The sequence below is a fragment of the Apteryx mantelli genome, chromosome 21 (assembly GCF_036417845.1).
Source record: "Apteryx mantelli isolate bAptMan1 chromosome 21, bAptMan1.hap1, whole genome shotgun sequence".
Lineage (NCBI taxonomy): Eukaryota > Metazoa > Chordata > Aves > Apterygiformes > Apterygidae > Apteryx > Apteryx mantelli.
In genome coordinates, this window is record NC_089998.1 from 5,284,890 (window position 1) to 5,299,515 (window position 14,626).

The 14,626-nt window shown below is 43.0% G+C and overlaps 1 protein-coding gene across 1 annotated transcript in view; it reads left to right on the forward strand.

Annotated features, from left to right (window-relative positions):
• The window catches only part of AK8 (adenylate kinase 8), a 72,495-nt gene extending 58,230 nt beyond the window's left edge, over positions 1-14,265 (forward strand). The window contains exons 12-13 of the mRNA XM_067308882.1: positions 10,856-10,936; positions 13,569-14,265. Of these exons, the coding sequence (XP_067164983.1) occupies positions 10,856-10,936; positions 13,569-13,803 (316 nt within the window). The 3' untranslated portion in view covers positions 13,804-14,265. The remainder of the gene's footprint in view (positions 1-10,855; positions 10,937-13,568) is intronic.
• Positions 14,266-14,626: the final 361 nt, after the last annotated feature.

Consider the following 14,626-nt stretch of genomic DNA (forward strand, 5'->3'; position numbering starts at 1 on the left):
CCCTTATTTCAGAGACTGCCTGTTAAACTAATGTCTTAAGCCAAAGTTTTGCATTACTTAACCCAGAAACTAGGAACAAACTAACAATATACAATAGTTCTGAATAAAAGAAGTGATTTAAGATAGTTCTTTTTTGGCATAATACCTTTTTAACATCAGGGTCAAGCTGTATAAGAAATCTTTTTGTTTTTTTAGTGTCCAATGAAATTTTTTGAGATTTGAAAATATCCGTGTGATATAGCAGATGCAACTGAGACTCTTAAAACCCACTGACAAAAAAACCCCAGTGAACAAGGAGAGCCTCGTTTCTCCATCTGGACAGCACCTAGCTGGCTAATCTGAGTGCTGGCCTGGGATGTGGGATGTTCTGTTCAGCCCCTAATTTCTGGGGCTTCTTAGGATTGTTCTGCTTTTTTGAAAAAAGTAAGTATTCACTGAATTTAAGCGTCTTGCCTCCCTGGTGAACACCTGCATCATTGAACTGCTAAAGTACTCTGCTTTTTTGTTTTGATGTATTTATTTATACAAAACAGAACAATTCCAACAGAAGAGAAGGGCAGAGGTGGATTCTTTTAGTTTAGCATTGCAGCACTTGGCGGGGAGATGGAGGACCCTTGTTCCGAACCTAACGGCAAAGAGAACCTAGCACATTCTGAAGAGCTACCCTGAGCGCCAGCTGTTGGCTAGCCCTGCCTAACAAAACCTTCCTTCAGACTGGTGTATTTTTTGCACAGTTTTGCTTCTGGCTAATCAGCACGCCTTCTTGGGTTCTCTGGAGTTGGCAGGTTGGGAGGGGGGGGGTTCACGCTCTCTGCTGTAAGACGGGGCATGTGAGGAGGAGATGCGTATACCTGGGTGACAGGCTGGGAGAGGAGGTGTCACTGGGCCACTCCGCTGGGACTGCTTTCCAAAGCCCTCTCCTAAAGGGAAGGGGTGCAAGGAAAGGGATGAACCAGATTGTAAGGTTTACATAATAGGCTATTTTGAAAATCGTTTAGCTGGCGTTTGTACAGCGCTTTGCAATGTAAAGCCCTGCATTAGGCAGTAGGGCAAGAATCACTGCAGTGCTTCTCAGGTGGGTGACAATATACCCAATTAGGGACCCATAAAAGTTAGCGGTCTTCATCAGGCTACAGAAATAGTGTACTAACCTGGCTTGCTCTTTAGTCTCTAGTCACTAGATCTCAAAGTCTAACCACCAATTTGTGTGCGTGTGTACTGTTTAGCTCATTGCACCTAATTTCTTCAGCAGTGAAGGTACCGCTGTGCGTGGGTTAGGGATTTCACCGCCGGAAGAATGTGCCTGTTTTTGACGGAGGGCAGGAGTAGCTTGGCTGAGAGGCCTCTTCGGTTCGGGAGGGTCCGCTTCATCAAATCGTGTGGCCCGTCAGCCAGGGGGCTGCGCTTTGTAAAACACCAGAAACAGTAAATCTCCCCATTGCTTGTGCGATAAACTGGAGTTGTTGGTCTGAATAGCTAGCGCGGCTCGGCAGCTCTCTGAATTAGACACTGAGCATCCTCCCTGATGGGAAATCAACCTCCTTCATCTCTCATGTATTTTAGAATATGGAGCCATGTAAGTTAAAGTACGATGTACTATTCTTGATAATCACCGCAGTCTAGCTGGATTTTTTTTTTTAAGGATACTTCTCTTTTCCCCCTTCTTCTCTTGCTCCCCAGTATTAAAAAATAATAAATGCAGTTTAGTTTACCAATATTTTCTCTGCAGTGAAGTCAGCATAGAATATTAGTGTCCAAAAAGTTGTAAAACAAAAGACTATCATATGTTGCACCTTTTAATCATGTAATTGCTGAGTGACATTTAACTCTGAGGCTTTAAGTTACTCCTTTGTCAGCCAGCCTTCTCCTTCTGCCCCTCTCATGCCTCCCTCCTCCCGAAGCAACCTGCTTTTGCAGAGTGGTGCTTTAACTACACTGAAGTTTGGCTGGGCTTCTACATATTACAGCAGCAACACGAAAGCAAACAATTGAAGTATTTGAGAACAATGAAATATGTATGGCTATCTGTGACAGCCTTATAAAGCAGAGCAATTAGCCGCGTAATCTGAGAAAGCCAAAGCGACCAGCAGCCCACGGTTCCCTATTAGTTAAATGCTTTTTGTACGTCCTCATCCCATCAAATCAACTAACACTTCCTTTAATTGGTTCATGAATTATACAGCTTGGCTGCATTATAATTTAATCACCAGTAAACATTCCTGGGGCCTGCTGTAAAGTGTATAGCGCTCATTAATTCCTTAATTTCAGCAGATGGAAGGGGAGATCGGATGAACGGTGGCAGTACAGAGCGCCTTGGGCAATGGAAGAAGGAAAAAAAGGTGGGAGGCCGTTTAGGTTTTTTAAGGGCTGTCAGAAACTCAATCTGTGAGCTGTCAGCAGCCTGGACCCATTTCCCCCCGCCTCCCCCTGCCTTCACCCCACCTACTGCTGCAAGTGACTGACGGATTCATACGGAGGCTTGTCAACCCGTCTTTAAACATCAAGCCAGCGGGTAAACCAAGCCCAATGTAAATTAATTCTTGTCTTACGGGCCCCCCTTTCTCTGTCCCCATGAATATTTCATGGCGGGCAGCATAAATATTAATTCTAATAGCTCTGCACAGTGGTTATTATTTCTGTTTTATGACAAATATTCATAAAATATTCAGGACCCTTTTTTAGAACATTTACACACTTGATTGTGAAATTTTCCAGCTTCCTGGGGACACAGTAAACATATTGGGGTTCTCTTGATGGACTTTTTTCTCTCTTAATTAATACTACGCCACATTAATATTTAATAAGATTTAGTTTTCTTTTCCCCAGAAGTGAACCCTATTACATTTGAGGATTTATTTGACAGTATTTAAACAGGGAATTTTTATTCCCTATTATGAAATTGGTTTCCTTTGACACATATTTAAAATGGCACATTGTAATCCATTCTTTTATTCCCTCCCCTTGCCCCCAAATCATACACTTTTAGGTGTCGGTTCTTTCATTTATTTTATTTTATATAACAAATATCCTACCAACAACAAAAGTTAGCATTTAAATGATTGGCGGGGAGACCTGTATGTAGTAGTTCATAATAGCTTTTAAGATTAAACATCATTTACTATAAATTTGATTCCATTTATTCAAAAGGAAGAAAAGTATAGCTTTCCTTGTTAGGACCAGCAGGTACTAGAGAAAAGCTGCAGACAGGTAGCAAAGACATCAGTTCTGATATGAGTTTGCTAGTGCTTAACCCTGGAGATCTTGCTCCACTCAAAATTTGCTTTGCAGAATCCAGTTGCTGTAAGGAAGGGGTGCAAGCCGGTAAGGAAACACGCCTGCATTTGGGGGAGCGGATTTAGGTTCCTGACCTCAGGGCTCTGGGGCTGCAGAGGCTTTCGATTACTGAGACTGAGTTTGATTAACCTTACAGATAGTGGAAATTGTGCCAGCCACATTACTTTAAAGCAGTGCCTGCTGCCATCTTATTCTGTGATTCATAAAGCACCGCTGGAATGAACTCCAGGGGGAATGCAAAAATGCTGGAATAACAGCTGAGAGTAAGAAGGAGGCAAAGAATAAAAATGAGGGGAGAAATGTAAAGCAGTTTTGAATGGAGGTGCTAAGGCATCCAGGGCGCTGATTAGGTATGGAAGGAGTTAACATTGCCTTCTCAAAGGAAGCTTTAAAAATGCATTGAAGCCCCTACAATGAAAACGTTCCCTCTGCAGATGTGTGCTTTCCACTGTGCTTATGTAACATTTACACAGCAGCTACTTCTCCAGACCACTGTCGGGTGGAATGGCTCTCGCTGCCAGCAGGCCTGGGCTTCCTCGCTCGTGTGAATCCGCCTGACGCCGGTGGAGCCACTGTGCTTTATCGCAGCTCGAGATCCAGCCCGTTGTTCTGCAAAACAGGCAGACGGGGCTGCCCAGCGAGGCGGCGTCTGCTCCCGGGGCGAACGCTGCTCTGGTACCCGCTGAGATGCCGCTGAGCTACCAGGCTGCTGGGGTGGGACGCGGGAGGGACCCTGCCGCCTCGGCTGCCTCAGCTGTCGGAGGCTGAGCACGTCCAACTGGGGGGTGGAAAGCACCTGCCGGAGTCGTTACTCTGCACTGCTGGCGAAGGGAACGTCTGCAGCTACGGAGGATGTTGTTCATCTTGCTCCCCCGGCCAGAAGCTGCGTACTGGGAATAGTGCCCCACTTAGCTGCCGTTTGTGGTTATTTGACAGAAATGCAGTCGTTTGAAAAGAAGGATCCAGTGTCTGGAAATAGTGTCAACAAATGAGTTATTGTGGGAGCTCAATGAGGAAAACACTTATGCCAATTAACCTGTGTTTTAGACTTTATGCAATGTATTTTCTCTTATGGTCAAAACCTTGAGGGTGAAATCACTTCCCAAAACAGAAACAAGTATCTTTCATCAAAAGATATCCCAGAACTTCAAAGACATTAGTGAATTAAGCCTCCCAACAGCTCCTTCTATAGATAAGAGATGGGGATCATTTCATCCGTTACAGTGAGGAGCAAAGTTGTATTTAGGGTAGGAAGGAAACAAAGATTCATGTCCAGGTAGTGGTGCAGCCTCCGAAGAACATTTCTAGCCTGTGTACCTCTGGGCAAAATACCTGGTTTATAGCTGCATTGAGAGAAACCTAAATAACATGGGGAAAAGATAGATGGGATCTATTTAATCCATTTAATTTTTAAGAGGGGATTTGGGATGCTGAGTGTAATTATGGAAATATAATGTGGTCAGGATCCTGTGGCTGGGCCCCTGATTCTTGAGCCAAGGTGTCAGGTTCGAGGTGTGGCTATACTACAAGAAAGGGAACGCTCCTTAGAGGAACCCATTCATGCAAGTCAGATACCTTGAAATAAAAAAATCAGTATGATAAGATGATCTGGGTTTTAGCTGGGAGTAGTCACTTGTATTCAAATCGGAACTTCCTTGTACCCTTAAACTTGAACTAGTGACTTGGTTTGCCATATTGCTTTTGATAACTCGAGGGTGCCACCTGAGAAAAAGAACTTTTTGCAATGCAGACTTTTTCTTGTATCTTGGCCAGGTTTGCCTGGCTTATTGTCCTTGTATGATCTAGCAGAAGTTAGTTTGTACAGTTTTAGACATTGACATTTTTAAAACCAAAAAATGGTCAATTTTATCAATGGGTTCCACAATTTAGCCAAATCCAGGAGGGCTGCTAGAGATGGTACTTGTCTCTCTGCTGGTTCAGTCCATAATGCCCCCAAGGCTTTTCATCATTTTGCGAGAGCCAAGTTGCTTTCTTCACTGCCTGCTTTGGCTTTGTTTTATGAGCCAAAGGAGAAGTTTTCATTTGTGCCAATGATCACATAAGGATTTTACCTGTGGAAGCTTTTCAGAGAGTTATAGCATCCATACACTTTAACAGCCTCATCTGGTTTTCAGCTTTATATCTCAATTACGGAAATTGTAGCCATTGCATTGCCAGAACTAAGTTCTCCAGGAGAGTTATTTTCCCAGGGGAATTGTGCCATAGCATCAGATAACGCATTGATATCTCCATATTGTGTAAAATGTACTGTGCCTTATCAAAGGCTCCATTTTCCAGCCTCAATTTGACATTTTCTATTTGTCTGCCTGGAAAAGGGGGTAGGTTTGGGTCCCTTCCTTTCCTTCCTCCCCTTTTTCACTCTCTCTCTCATTCTCTTTCCCTTTCTCTTTTGCTCTGATTTAGCTGGGATTCTGTCAAAGTTCTGACAGTAAAGTTTACTGTAACTTTGAGATCAGGCAGGAATTTGATCTTCACGTTCTTTTTTTGAAGCAGACTGATGTGGTACGTTGTAAACTGCCAGGAGCACTTGCTAATTTAGTAGTTAATGACAGTCACAGAGAGTGTTTTTCTTGCCCCTGGAGAGGTTTTAGACACAGCTGGGGTAGATTTGCCACTATCAATTATGCACAATTTTAAACAAGAATTGGCCAGCAGGGGCCTCTTTTTTTACGGAGTGCAGAGCGTGAAGAATGGGAATATGGCAGCTGGTACCTGCCTATGGGGGAGAAGATATATAGGATTCAAGAAAATAAGGAAAAGATTAATAGCCTACTATTTTTAAAGTTGCAGTTTCAACTTAAAAGTTTAAATGCTGCAATAAAAGTGGTCCAGTATTTTTTTTAACTCAAGCATCTTAACTTTATTGCAAAACTTGGTCTGGCCCCAGTGTAGCCACAGGCACATCAGTAGTTGTTACTGGTCCTAGCCTGTTTTTAAAAGCCAGCTAGGGAGTCAGGATTTTGCCTTGGATATAATGCTGCATTCTGATTTCATCCTTAAATGAAGATGAGATGTGAATGCGATTGGACTTAATGGCGTAGGTGAGCTTTCACAGACAATAATTACACAAAAGGGCTTGGCTTTGGGCTCCACTCCCCTAGTGTCAATCCAGAGTAACTCCAGTTAATGTGCAATGACAAGGACGAGAGTCTCACCTAAGTAAATAGCTCAGCCCTAGAACAGTCAACATCCAGATCATTCATCTTGGTCAGCCTTGTAAAATAGCTATGTTTAAGTTACAGGACCAAAAGCTGTGGAAGGCCATGGCCTGCAGGCAGAACTTTGGTTCTCTTGAGACGTGAAGGCAGCTGGTGAGGCAGTGGGGCCATCCTGGAAGGTCAATACCTGTCTGGGGAGGAGAAGCATCCCTTGATCCCTAGCTCGGTCATATCAGAATTCAAGCACGCAACATGTAGTTTGTTATGGCAGCCTTCCTAATTTTTCCATTATAGATGCTTTGACTCGGTGACATTATAGCTACAAAGCAGGAAAACCACCACCAAAAAAAATTCTCTTAAGGACAACCCTCAGCACTGTCAGTTGTAAACAGCTTGGATTAACTAGGTTGTTTGCCATCCAGAACAAATGTATTGGGCAGGATTAGATGAATACTATTGTGTAAGTGGAAGAAACTTCCTTCACCTGCCATATGGCTGTTGTGTGTTTCTTAAAAACACTGTCTGCCACAGTCAGTCAGGCTTGAAATAAAACTTCTACCACCCCTATTTTTGCCTGACCCTTCTCCCTTTGTGAAGGGAAGCCATCCTGGTGACCTCTAAGATGTTAGAAGACACCATCCAAATAGTCAAATGCCAGAAGTGATTGGAATAGCCTCTGGGAATACCAGCTGGCTGGTAGCAAAACAGCATTGTATTCCTGCTGGCGGGGGCCCTACATATTTCATTGGCACCCAAAGGTGGGCTAGTTCTCAGAACAGGGCCTTTGACTAGGTACACAATGAAGGTGTCATCAACATTATTACTTTGCTGGAATGTAATCTCTCTAATGTGTCTAAAGGCTGTAATAGATGAGTTCAGTGATTTAAAGTACAGAGGGAAAGAGGCAGGATTCTGACACAAGTCTTTTTTTTCCTTTTAACATTTGTGTTCATGGTTTTATTATTTGTGAAAGCTAGCTGACAGGACCGGACCTTCTCTCACATCTCTCTCCTGGGAGCAAGAACAAAGGAGAGGGAGCAGAGCTTTGCTCGTGAATCACTTGGCTTCGGTCCTGCATCTAGCAGCCGTGTTGCCACTCCATGGTAGTTATGGGGACGTGTCCTCAGAGACCTCGGCTGAGAGACTCTACCAGGTTATACCCACAGCACACCAAACTGGAACTGAATGCTAATGATTTTTGGTTGTCCCTTGGTAGGAGTTGAGCCTGTGATGCAGGAATGCGAGATTGTCCGTACAGCTCTGGCCGGTCCTCCCCGGTTGTGCGCCTGGCAGTCCTGCTGATTGACGTTGTTCACCTGTTGCAGAGCTGAACTAACAGCTTGCCAGCTCTGAAAGAGAAGCTGTGCTGGATGCTAATCTAGCAGCATAATGTGGTATCCTTTGATATGAGGCTGTGTTTCCTTGCCTCCCTGTCTACCAATTCTAATGACATCTGTTTCATATTTTCCCTTGATAGAAGTTGTGACACAGTACAACACACAAAGCCTGGCTGATTCCTAAAGCAAGCTTTATGGAGGGTGCATTTATATGAAAAATATTACACTCTGTATGTGAAAGGGGCCAAGCGCTGCTTGAATCCAGTACTCACTGCGAGCTGGTCCGGTTGCTGCTCGGAACACTGGACAGAGGCTGTGGATGCAGCCCTGCATCTTATGAGGATTTCAAGGAGAAATCTGACAGAGATGTCACCTGCACGATTGGAGGTTCATTACATGATCATCGTTATAGCAGTCTGAGAAAGGGACACAGGGCAAGATGTTGCTCAGGAACACCTTGAGGAGCTGAAGGAGATGTATGCCGACGGCTGCAGAGAGTGCGGGTGTGTAAATGGGCTTTACTCCCGTGACTAAGCCCCTTGGGGTCGCCTAATAGACTGTGCGTTGTACGTGTCTCCGTCAAAATGATTATTAAGCTTTCTAATTGGAAGTATTTTAAGTCTAGCCAGTAGTTCTGTGTGTGTTCTTCCCCTTATCTTTTTTTCCTGCTTCTGAACGGTTTTAAATTGACAGCTCTGGGGAGTGATGTTTTCTCTTATCCGTAGGAGATGTGCAGTATGGCAGGGCAAGGCATCACACCTTCCGCTGGAAGGACCATAAGATTAGGAGTTTGTGCTGTTATACTGTATATTCTGTCTGTGCTGTTATACAATACATGGGGGGAAAAAAATCCATATTAGCAGAAATGTCTATACTCTCCCACATCTTCCCCCTACACTTTTCTTTAATGGTGACACCAGACTGGCTAATAAGAAGCATTGTGTATAAAAAGGAAGGGAATCTCAGACAAGGCTTTCAGAGTTCATTTTGTTGGCAGCTTTTTAAGTGGAGTTTTTTAGGCTCTTCTGTTTCAAATACCATAATACTTTTTGAGCTAGTAACTATGAATTGCGACAAGCTTTCTTGATATGCCAAGTTATAATCCTGTAGTGTTTTTGTTTATTTCAGAATATAATAGGAAGCCGTATCAATTATCATGACTGTATAAATGTTGTTCCTCTCTACTAGAATATTCATCTTGAGACACATCATCAGATGTTACCTGTTTTGACAGTCACGTTTTTGTGCCATTGTTGGGCAACAGAAAAAAAGAAAAACAAAATGTTAAGAGTGTAAGGGATAAAAGAGTGTTGAAACTGTTGTTCTTTTCCTGTCTTTGGAACCTCCGAGATCTTGAATGTTTTATTCCTGGCTGTTATTTTGTTACCACAGTGTGAATAGAAGTCATTATCTGTAAACATTTGAAAAGAGAAATGATTTTCATAACTTTAAATCTTACAAAGGATTCTAGTAATCTGTTATGTGCATGCCAAGGTAAAGCTCGGCCTTTCATCTGGTCTGATCCCACCCAGTCAGTATAAAATGTTCCTTTGGTGAATGTCTAAAGCATATAGTATCTTTTGTGAGAGGCAGACAAAAGTGAAAAGAGGAAGTCTGGCCTTTAAGGCAGCAGCAGAGGAAGGTGCATTATAAAGAAAGGTGCATTTACAGCCTTCAGGCCTTGTTTGGTTGGTAAAAGTTTATTTCCATAAGTTTTCGAAGGAAGCCTTGTTCCTTTTTTTGCTTTGAAAGAATTGTTAAAGGTGATCCCTGTCCAGCCCTGCTTTGCTCTGGCATTGCAGTGGTCTCTCCCATGACCATGGGACGCTCCCCAGCCCAGGGACTCATGTCACCCGTCCTCAGCAGCGTGCTGAGAATTTTCTGCTGAAGAGTTTTGAACTAGAATATAAAATTAACAAAATGATTGTAACAAACTGACAAGGAAGGGCCAATTTGAGATGGGCACAGTAGTTTGTACAACAGTATAACGTGACTGGGGTTGATAGTGATAGATATTTTCTGGTTCAGCATCCTCGATTCAAATCAGGGCTCTTGCGTAAATTGTGTGAAATAAGTTGGCAAGTCCCACTCCATTCTCTGGTGAAAAGCTGTTCATAGCAATAACTCACACCGTTGACACTGACTTTTTAAGATGCTGAACAACGTCTTGTTCAAACTCAATGGGAACTGCAGATATTAATCTTAAAACCACGCATTAATGTTTCCTTTCTTAGCAGTCTCAGGAGAAAGGCTAATGTCGAGTGGTTTCGCATACTGAACTGCCTTCCATGTCCTAGCACTGGTCTCTGCAGGTTAATGCCGATGGAAGGGACAGGGAATTGTCAGCATCATAATGTGGCATGAACTAAGTCTTATTACTCGCTCTGCTTTAAAGGATGCATGACGGCAGTAGGAGATAGGAGGACTCACACTTTGGGACCATGTGGGGAGGCAAGGGTGAAAGAAGTGAGAAGGGGCTAAAACAGCAAGCGAGAAACCTCTTTTACGGGCACTAAGTCATGTAGTGCTGTCATGAGGGAAGAACGCGTAATATTGGCAGGCAAGCTTTTCTTCTGTCCTTGGCAGGGACAGCAACAATTTTCTGTTTACCTTTTGCAGAAGGTCATTGGGATTGGATTTGCTAGTTCGGCTGAGCAGCCAAATCCGGAGAAAGTTGCAAGGTAACTGCTGGATTGTAAGTGGAATATGACACACTTTCACTGATAGTGGCTCCAAGTGCAGTTCAGTCACTGGTGTCCACCCTGTGCTGTGTGTTCGGCCCTGTCGCTGTGTCTAGCACTGTACATGTCACATATCAAAGAGCTCCTGCCTCCATGAGCCTGGAGGCTAAATAAGATGTGAGGAGAAGCAGAGAACAGAGGTGCCGTGCATATGCTAATCTTGCATGGTTGGCAATCTTGAGCGGTACTGCCATTTCCATGTCTGTGTGTGCCCTTCCTTTAGGGTAAGGATTAACTCATACTCAGAAGGTCACAAGTGCTGTTCTCAGGATGTTAATGCTGTTAATTATTATGTTCTCCATAGGGTATTCTTCTTCAATCTCCCCTATGAGTCCATCATGGAACGTCTGTCTCAATGGAGGATTGATCCAGCCACTGGGGAAAGGTTAGCATTGATGTCTCATGTTTGGCAATTTTTAAGTCTGTCAGTGAGATGAAAGTGTCAGATAGACTTCACAGAAATCTAAGGAAGCTCAGGAATATTGTACCCTTGCTTAGGGATTCCTTAAAAGAAAGGTTAAAAATTTCATAGCTACTCAAGTACCAACCTACCTACCTGCTGCAGCAAGGTCCTGGTCTCAGAATAGTGCATTTTAAAATCCTGAGACTGAAATCTACAGTAGCAGTAGCTCAGTTCTGAACATATTAATGGTAACTAAACTGGTTGGTAAAATAATGCTGAGGGAATATGTCTGAAATCTAGCCTAAATGCAGATGGTTTTCACCCATTCCCATAGGAATTTTGAAGGCTTTCCAGCTGGAGAAGAGGAAATCTTGCTGCATTTTACTTCCCCCAGCTCCTGTGATGGTTCTGTGAACCGAGAAATGTTAATACATTTCCTGCTCTGTAGAGCAAACGTGTTTGAGTCACTGAGTCACTGCAAGGTTTGGTTCTCAAACGTGGCAGTTCGTCTCACTGGCAGTCACATCACCTTGTTCCATCAGTGACCTTCAGGTCTGCTATCTCCTCTACCCTTGTTTTCAGGGGAAAAGTAACAGTGAAATATCTTGCTAAATACCTGGTGGATTTGGCGCTGGATTTGCAACTTTTGCTTGTGGTCTATTTTTATGATTAATGTATCAAATAGATAATTCCCCACTTTTAAATTGTAAAACACCATTTTACTGTTTCTAATATTTCAGTGCATCCTGTTGAATCAAAGACAAATACTGAACCCTCAAAAATTAAGGCCACAAATATTGGACTTGTGTCAAAGTGATACATGATTATTCAGATATTTCACTCTAGGTGCAACATTAATTTGCAACAGGAACAGTGATTTACCGTAACTGTTTTCTTTGTTTTGGTAATAAGTGATGCAGTTGTTCAAAAGAAATTAACAGTATGAAGGAAATCATTCACACATCTTTGCATTACTTATCATTAGGATTAGCCTGTTCAGTATCTGCTCCAGTTAGCACGCTTTCTTCTTCCAAAGTCTGGGTTTTATTCTTTCCAAATTCATTGTGAATTGAATTGTTTTAAATGCTGTATCTAATCCTCAGCATTGTGCTAAACCTGCACCACTGGCTGCAGTGTGGTGAAGAAGGTGGCCTTCAGCTGTGCTCTGAATAATCTAGTGTGCAAGGAGCACTGTGTTCACACCATCGTGTCAGCTGGAACTATAATGCAGTTCCGTACAGAGACACAGAAACTGTGCTTCTCTCCTTGTTTTTTTTTTTTTTTTTAATATGTCTCAGCAGTTTCAGAAAATTTGGCTTTAGAGGAAGAGAGGTAAATTGTTTTTGTGTTAGGGCAGGAGATATTTAATCAGAAATAGTGTAAGTGTGGCAGCAAATTTAAACACCTGTTTGCAAAAGAGCTTTTAGCACTTGTTGGAAGCCTTTGGTAGTATAGAAACATTGTCGAAGTACTTCTTGGTCCCAGCTGTCTGGGCAGTCTGAGCTGGGCCACAGCACTGCTGCTGGGCCCTGGTGATGAACACAATCCTCTGGCTTGCTGAAGGCTGCTCACTAGATGAGTGAACCCCCAACTGTGAACCCAAGCCAAATTCTGGCATTTTGGAAGTTAGAAATAACTAAAGTTTAGCTCAAAGTGAATTAACCTTTTATCTTCAGTGATCATAAAAAGACACTGAGAATTATATTCTACCTGGTATCCTCCCAGAACCAGAGACTGGGGTAGGGTATTGATGTTAACTTCTTCCAGTGACCTTTAGTACTAACAGTATTAAACCTACTAATAGTGGGTTATCAAGAGGGAAAACATATCTGTGTTTTGAGCTCGAGGTTGTGGTGATTTGGAGTTTGTGCTGAACGAGGCTTGTGCTTCAGTCACCCTTATGCCATTTGCTGGAAGCACTCAGCTATATGCTTGCTGAAAGAAAATACTTTCCAAAATTCAGCATTGGCAGTACCAGCCCTGTTGCTGGCCTTTTGAATCTCAGCAGGGAAGTCCCCAGTGCCTGAGACCCTTAAACACATTTTAAGATACAGGTCCTTCCGTGGTGCTTGGATGCAGGGCTGTGTTTGGACTCACTACTTCAATGCAGAGAGAACACTCAAATTTTGGCAGGTTTTTTCTGACTTTTGTCTGCCATCAGCATAACAATAAACCATAGCAAAGATTTTTAACAGACTCTAAGGGTTAAGGTTAGGGTTTTTTAGATACAAGACTGGGAATCAAAGATTACAAGTAAAATGTATGTTACCTTGGGATCGGATCTGGATCAAATATAGAAATGTTTCTGAGCCTGGAGAATTTTGGGCAGAGAATAGAGATTTCTCTGTTTGCACCCTGTGTGAGGTATATAAACACCAGCAATGGTGTCTGTGGGACAGCTCAAGAGAAGCTCTTGGCTCTCGAGTATCTGGGATTCTTGAGAGCAGGAACATCAAATAACTTACCCTGAAATTTCCAATCATTGTTTTGAAACAAACCTTGACCTAGAAAGAGGCACTTCCAGGGACCTAGGATAAGCAAAAACATAGGAATTTCTTAGGCTGCTGTGTCTCGAGCTCGAGCTGAAGTGGTGGCATTTGTATCTCATCTCTAGATATCACACTACATTCAGACCAGCTCCAGCGCTGGAGATCCAAGCCCGTCTGAAGCAGAACCCTAAACACAAGGAAGAAAATATTGAGATGCGCCTGGAAACCTATTACAGAAATGCCAAGGAACTGGAGGAGTTTTATGAAGATGCCTTTTACGTCAATGCTGACCAAGACCCTCGAGCTGTCTTTGAGTTTATAGAAAGCTGTATCATTAAGCCCCTTCCACGCAAGTCCTGACTTAGGAAAAAAGTTGTTTTGGCTTGTCTGGCATACATCATGAAATTATGATTTCAGTCATAGATTGCAGTATGAACAAAAAATTTAAAAGGCTTATAATTAATAAGGATGATTTCTTGAAATCTCTTACATGGACAGCTGGGTTTAAACTTTCCTCTGCAGTGTTTGCAGTCCTATCACTGAAGTGGCAGGTTTTCAAGAGACCAGGAATTCAACCAAGCTCTGTCTAGGCTGGGTGAAGTAAGGAGAGTAAGAAACCATCCTTCACAGGGAAAATTTTAGTTGGCTTGAGATCTTTGTTTTGTGATCCAGGCTATGAAGCCCTGTGGCCACGAAGTTCGTGTGTTTAATTTACATATCTTTTTCTGATTTTGTGATTCAGCGAATGGCAGATTTGTCTTAACCATGTAACACCCATGTAGCCAATTTGGAATATTAAAGCTAGATGAGTTTGTGTCTTAATTCACTTGGTACTCTCCATCAAAACTACCCTGGCACCACCTGTCCACTTCCCTGTGACAGCCTGCTGTAAGCAAACACATATGGGCAGGGAATAACGGAGCTTGCAGCTCAGTGGTGCGCTTCCCCCAGAGACAACAGCAGTGTTTCATAGCCAGGAGACAGATGTTTTCACGCCCGTGCTAACTCAGCTTGCTCAAAGTTCTCACAAAACAGCCGGACAGTCACTCCGCTGATGCACCAGCCTTCCCGTCACCCTGGTCTAACCCCACAGCTGGACAGGCTCACAAAAAGACCCAGAACAACTGGAAATAGCACCTAGAGCCACAGAAAGCAGGTTGCAGTTTCATCACGTTCAGAGCCC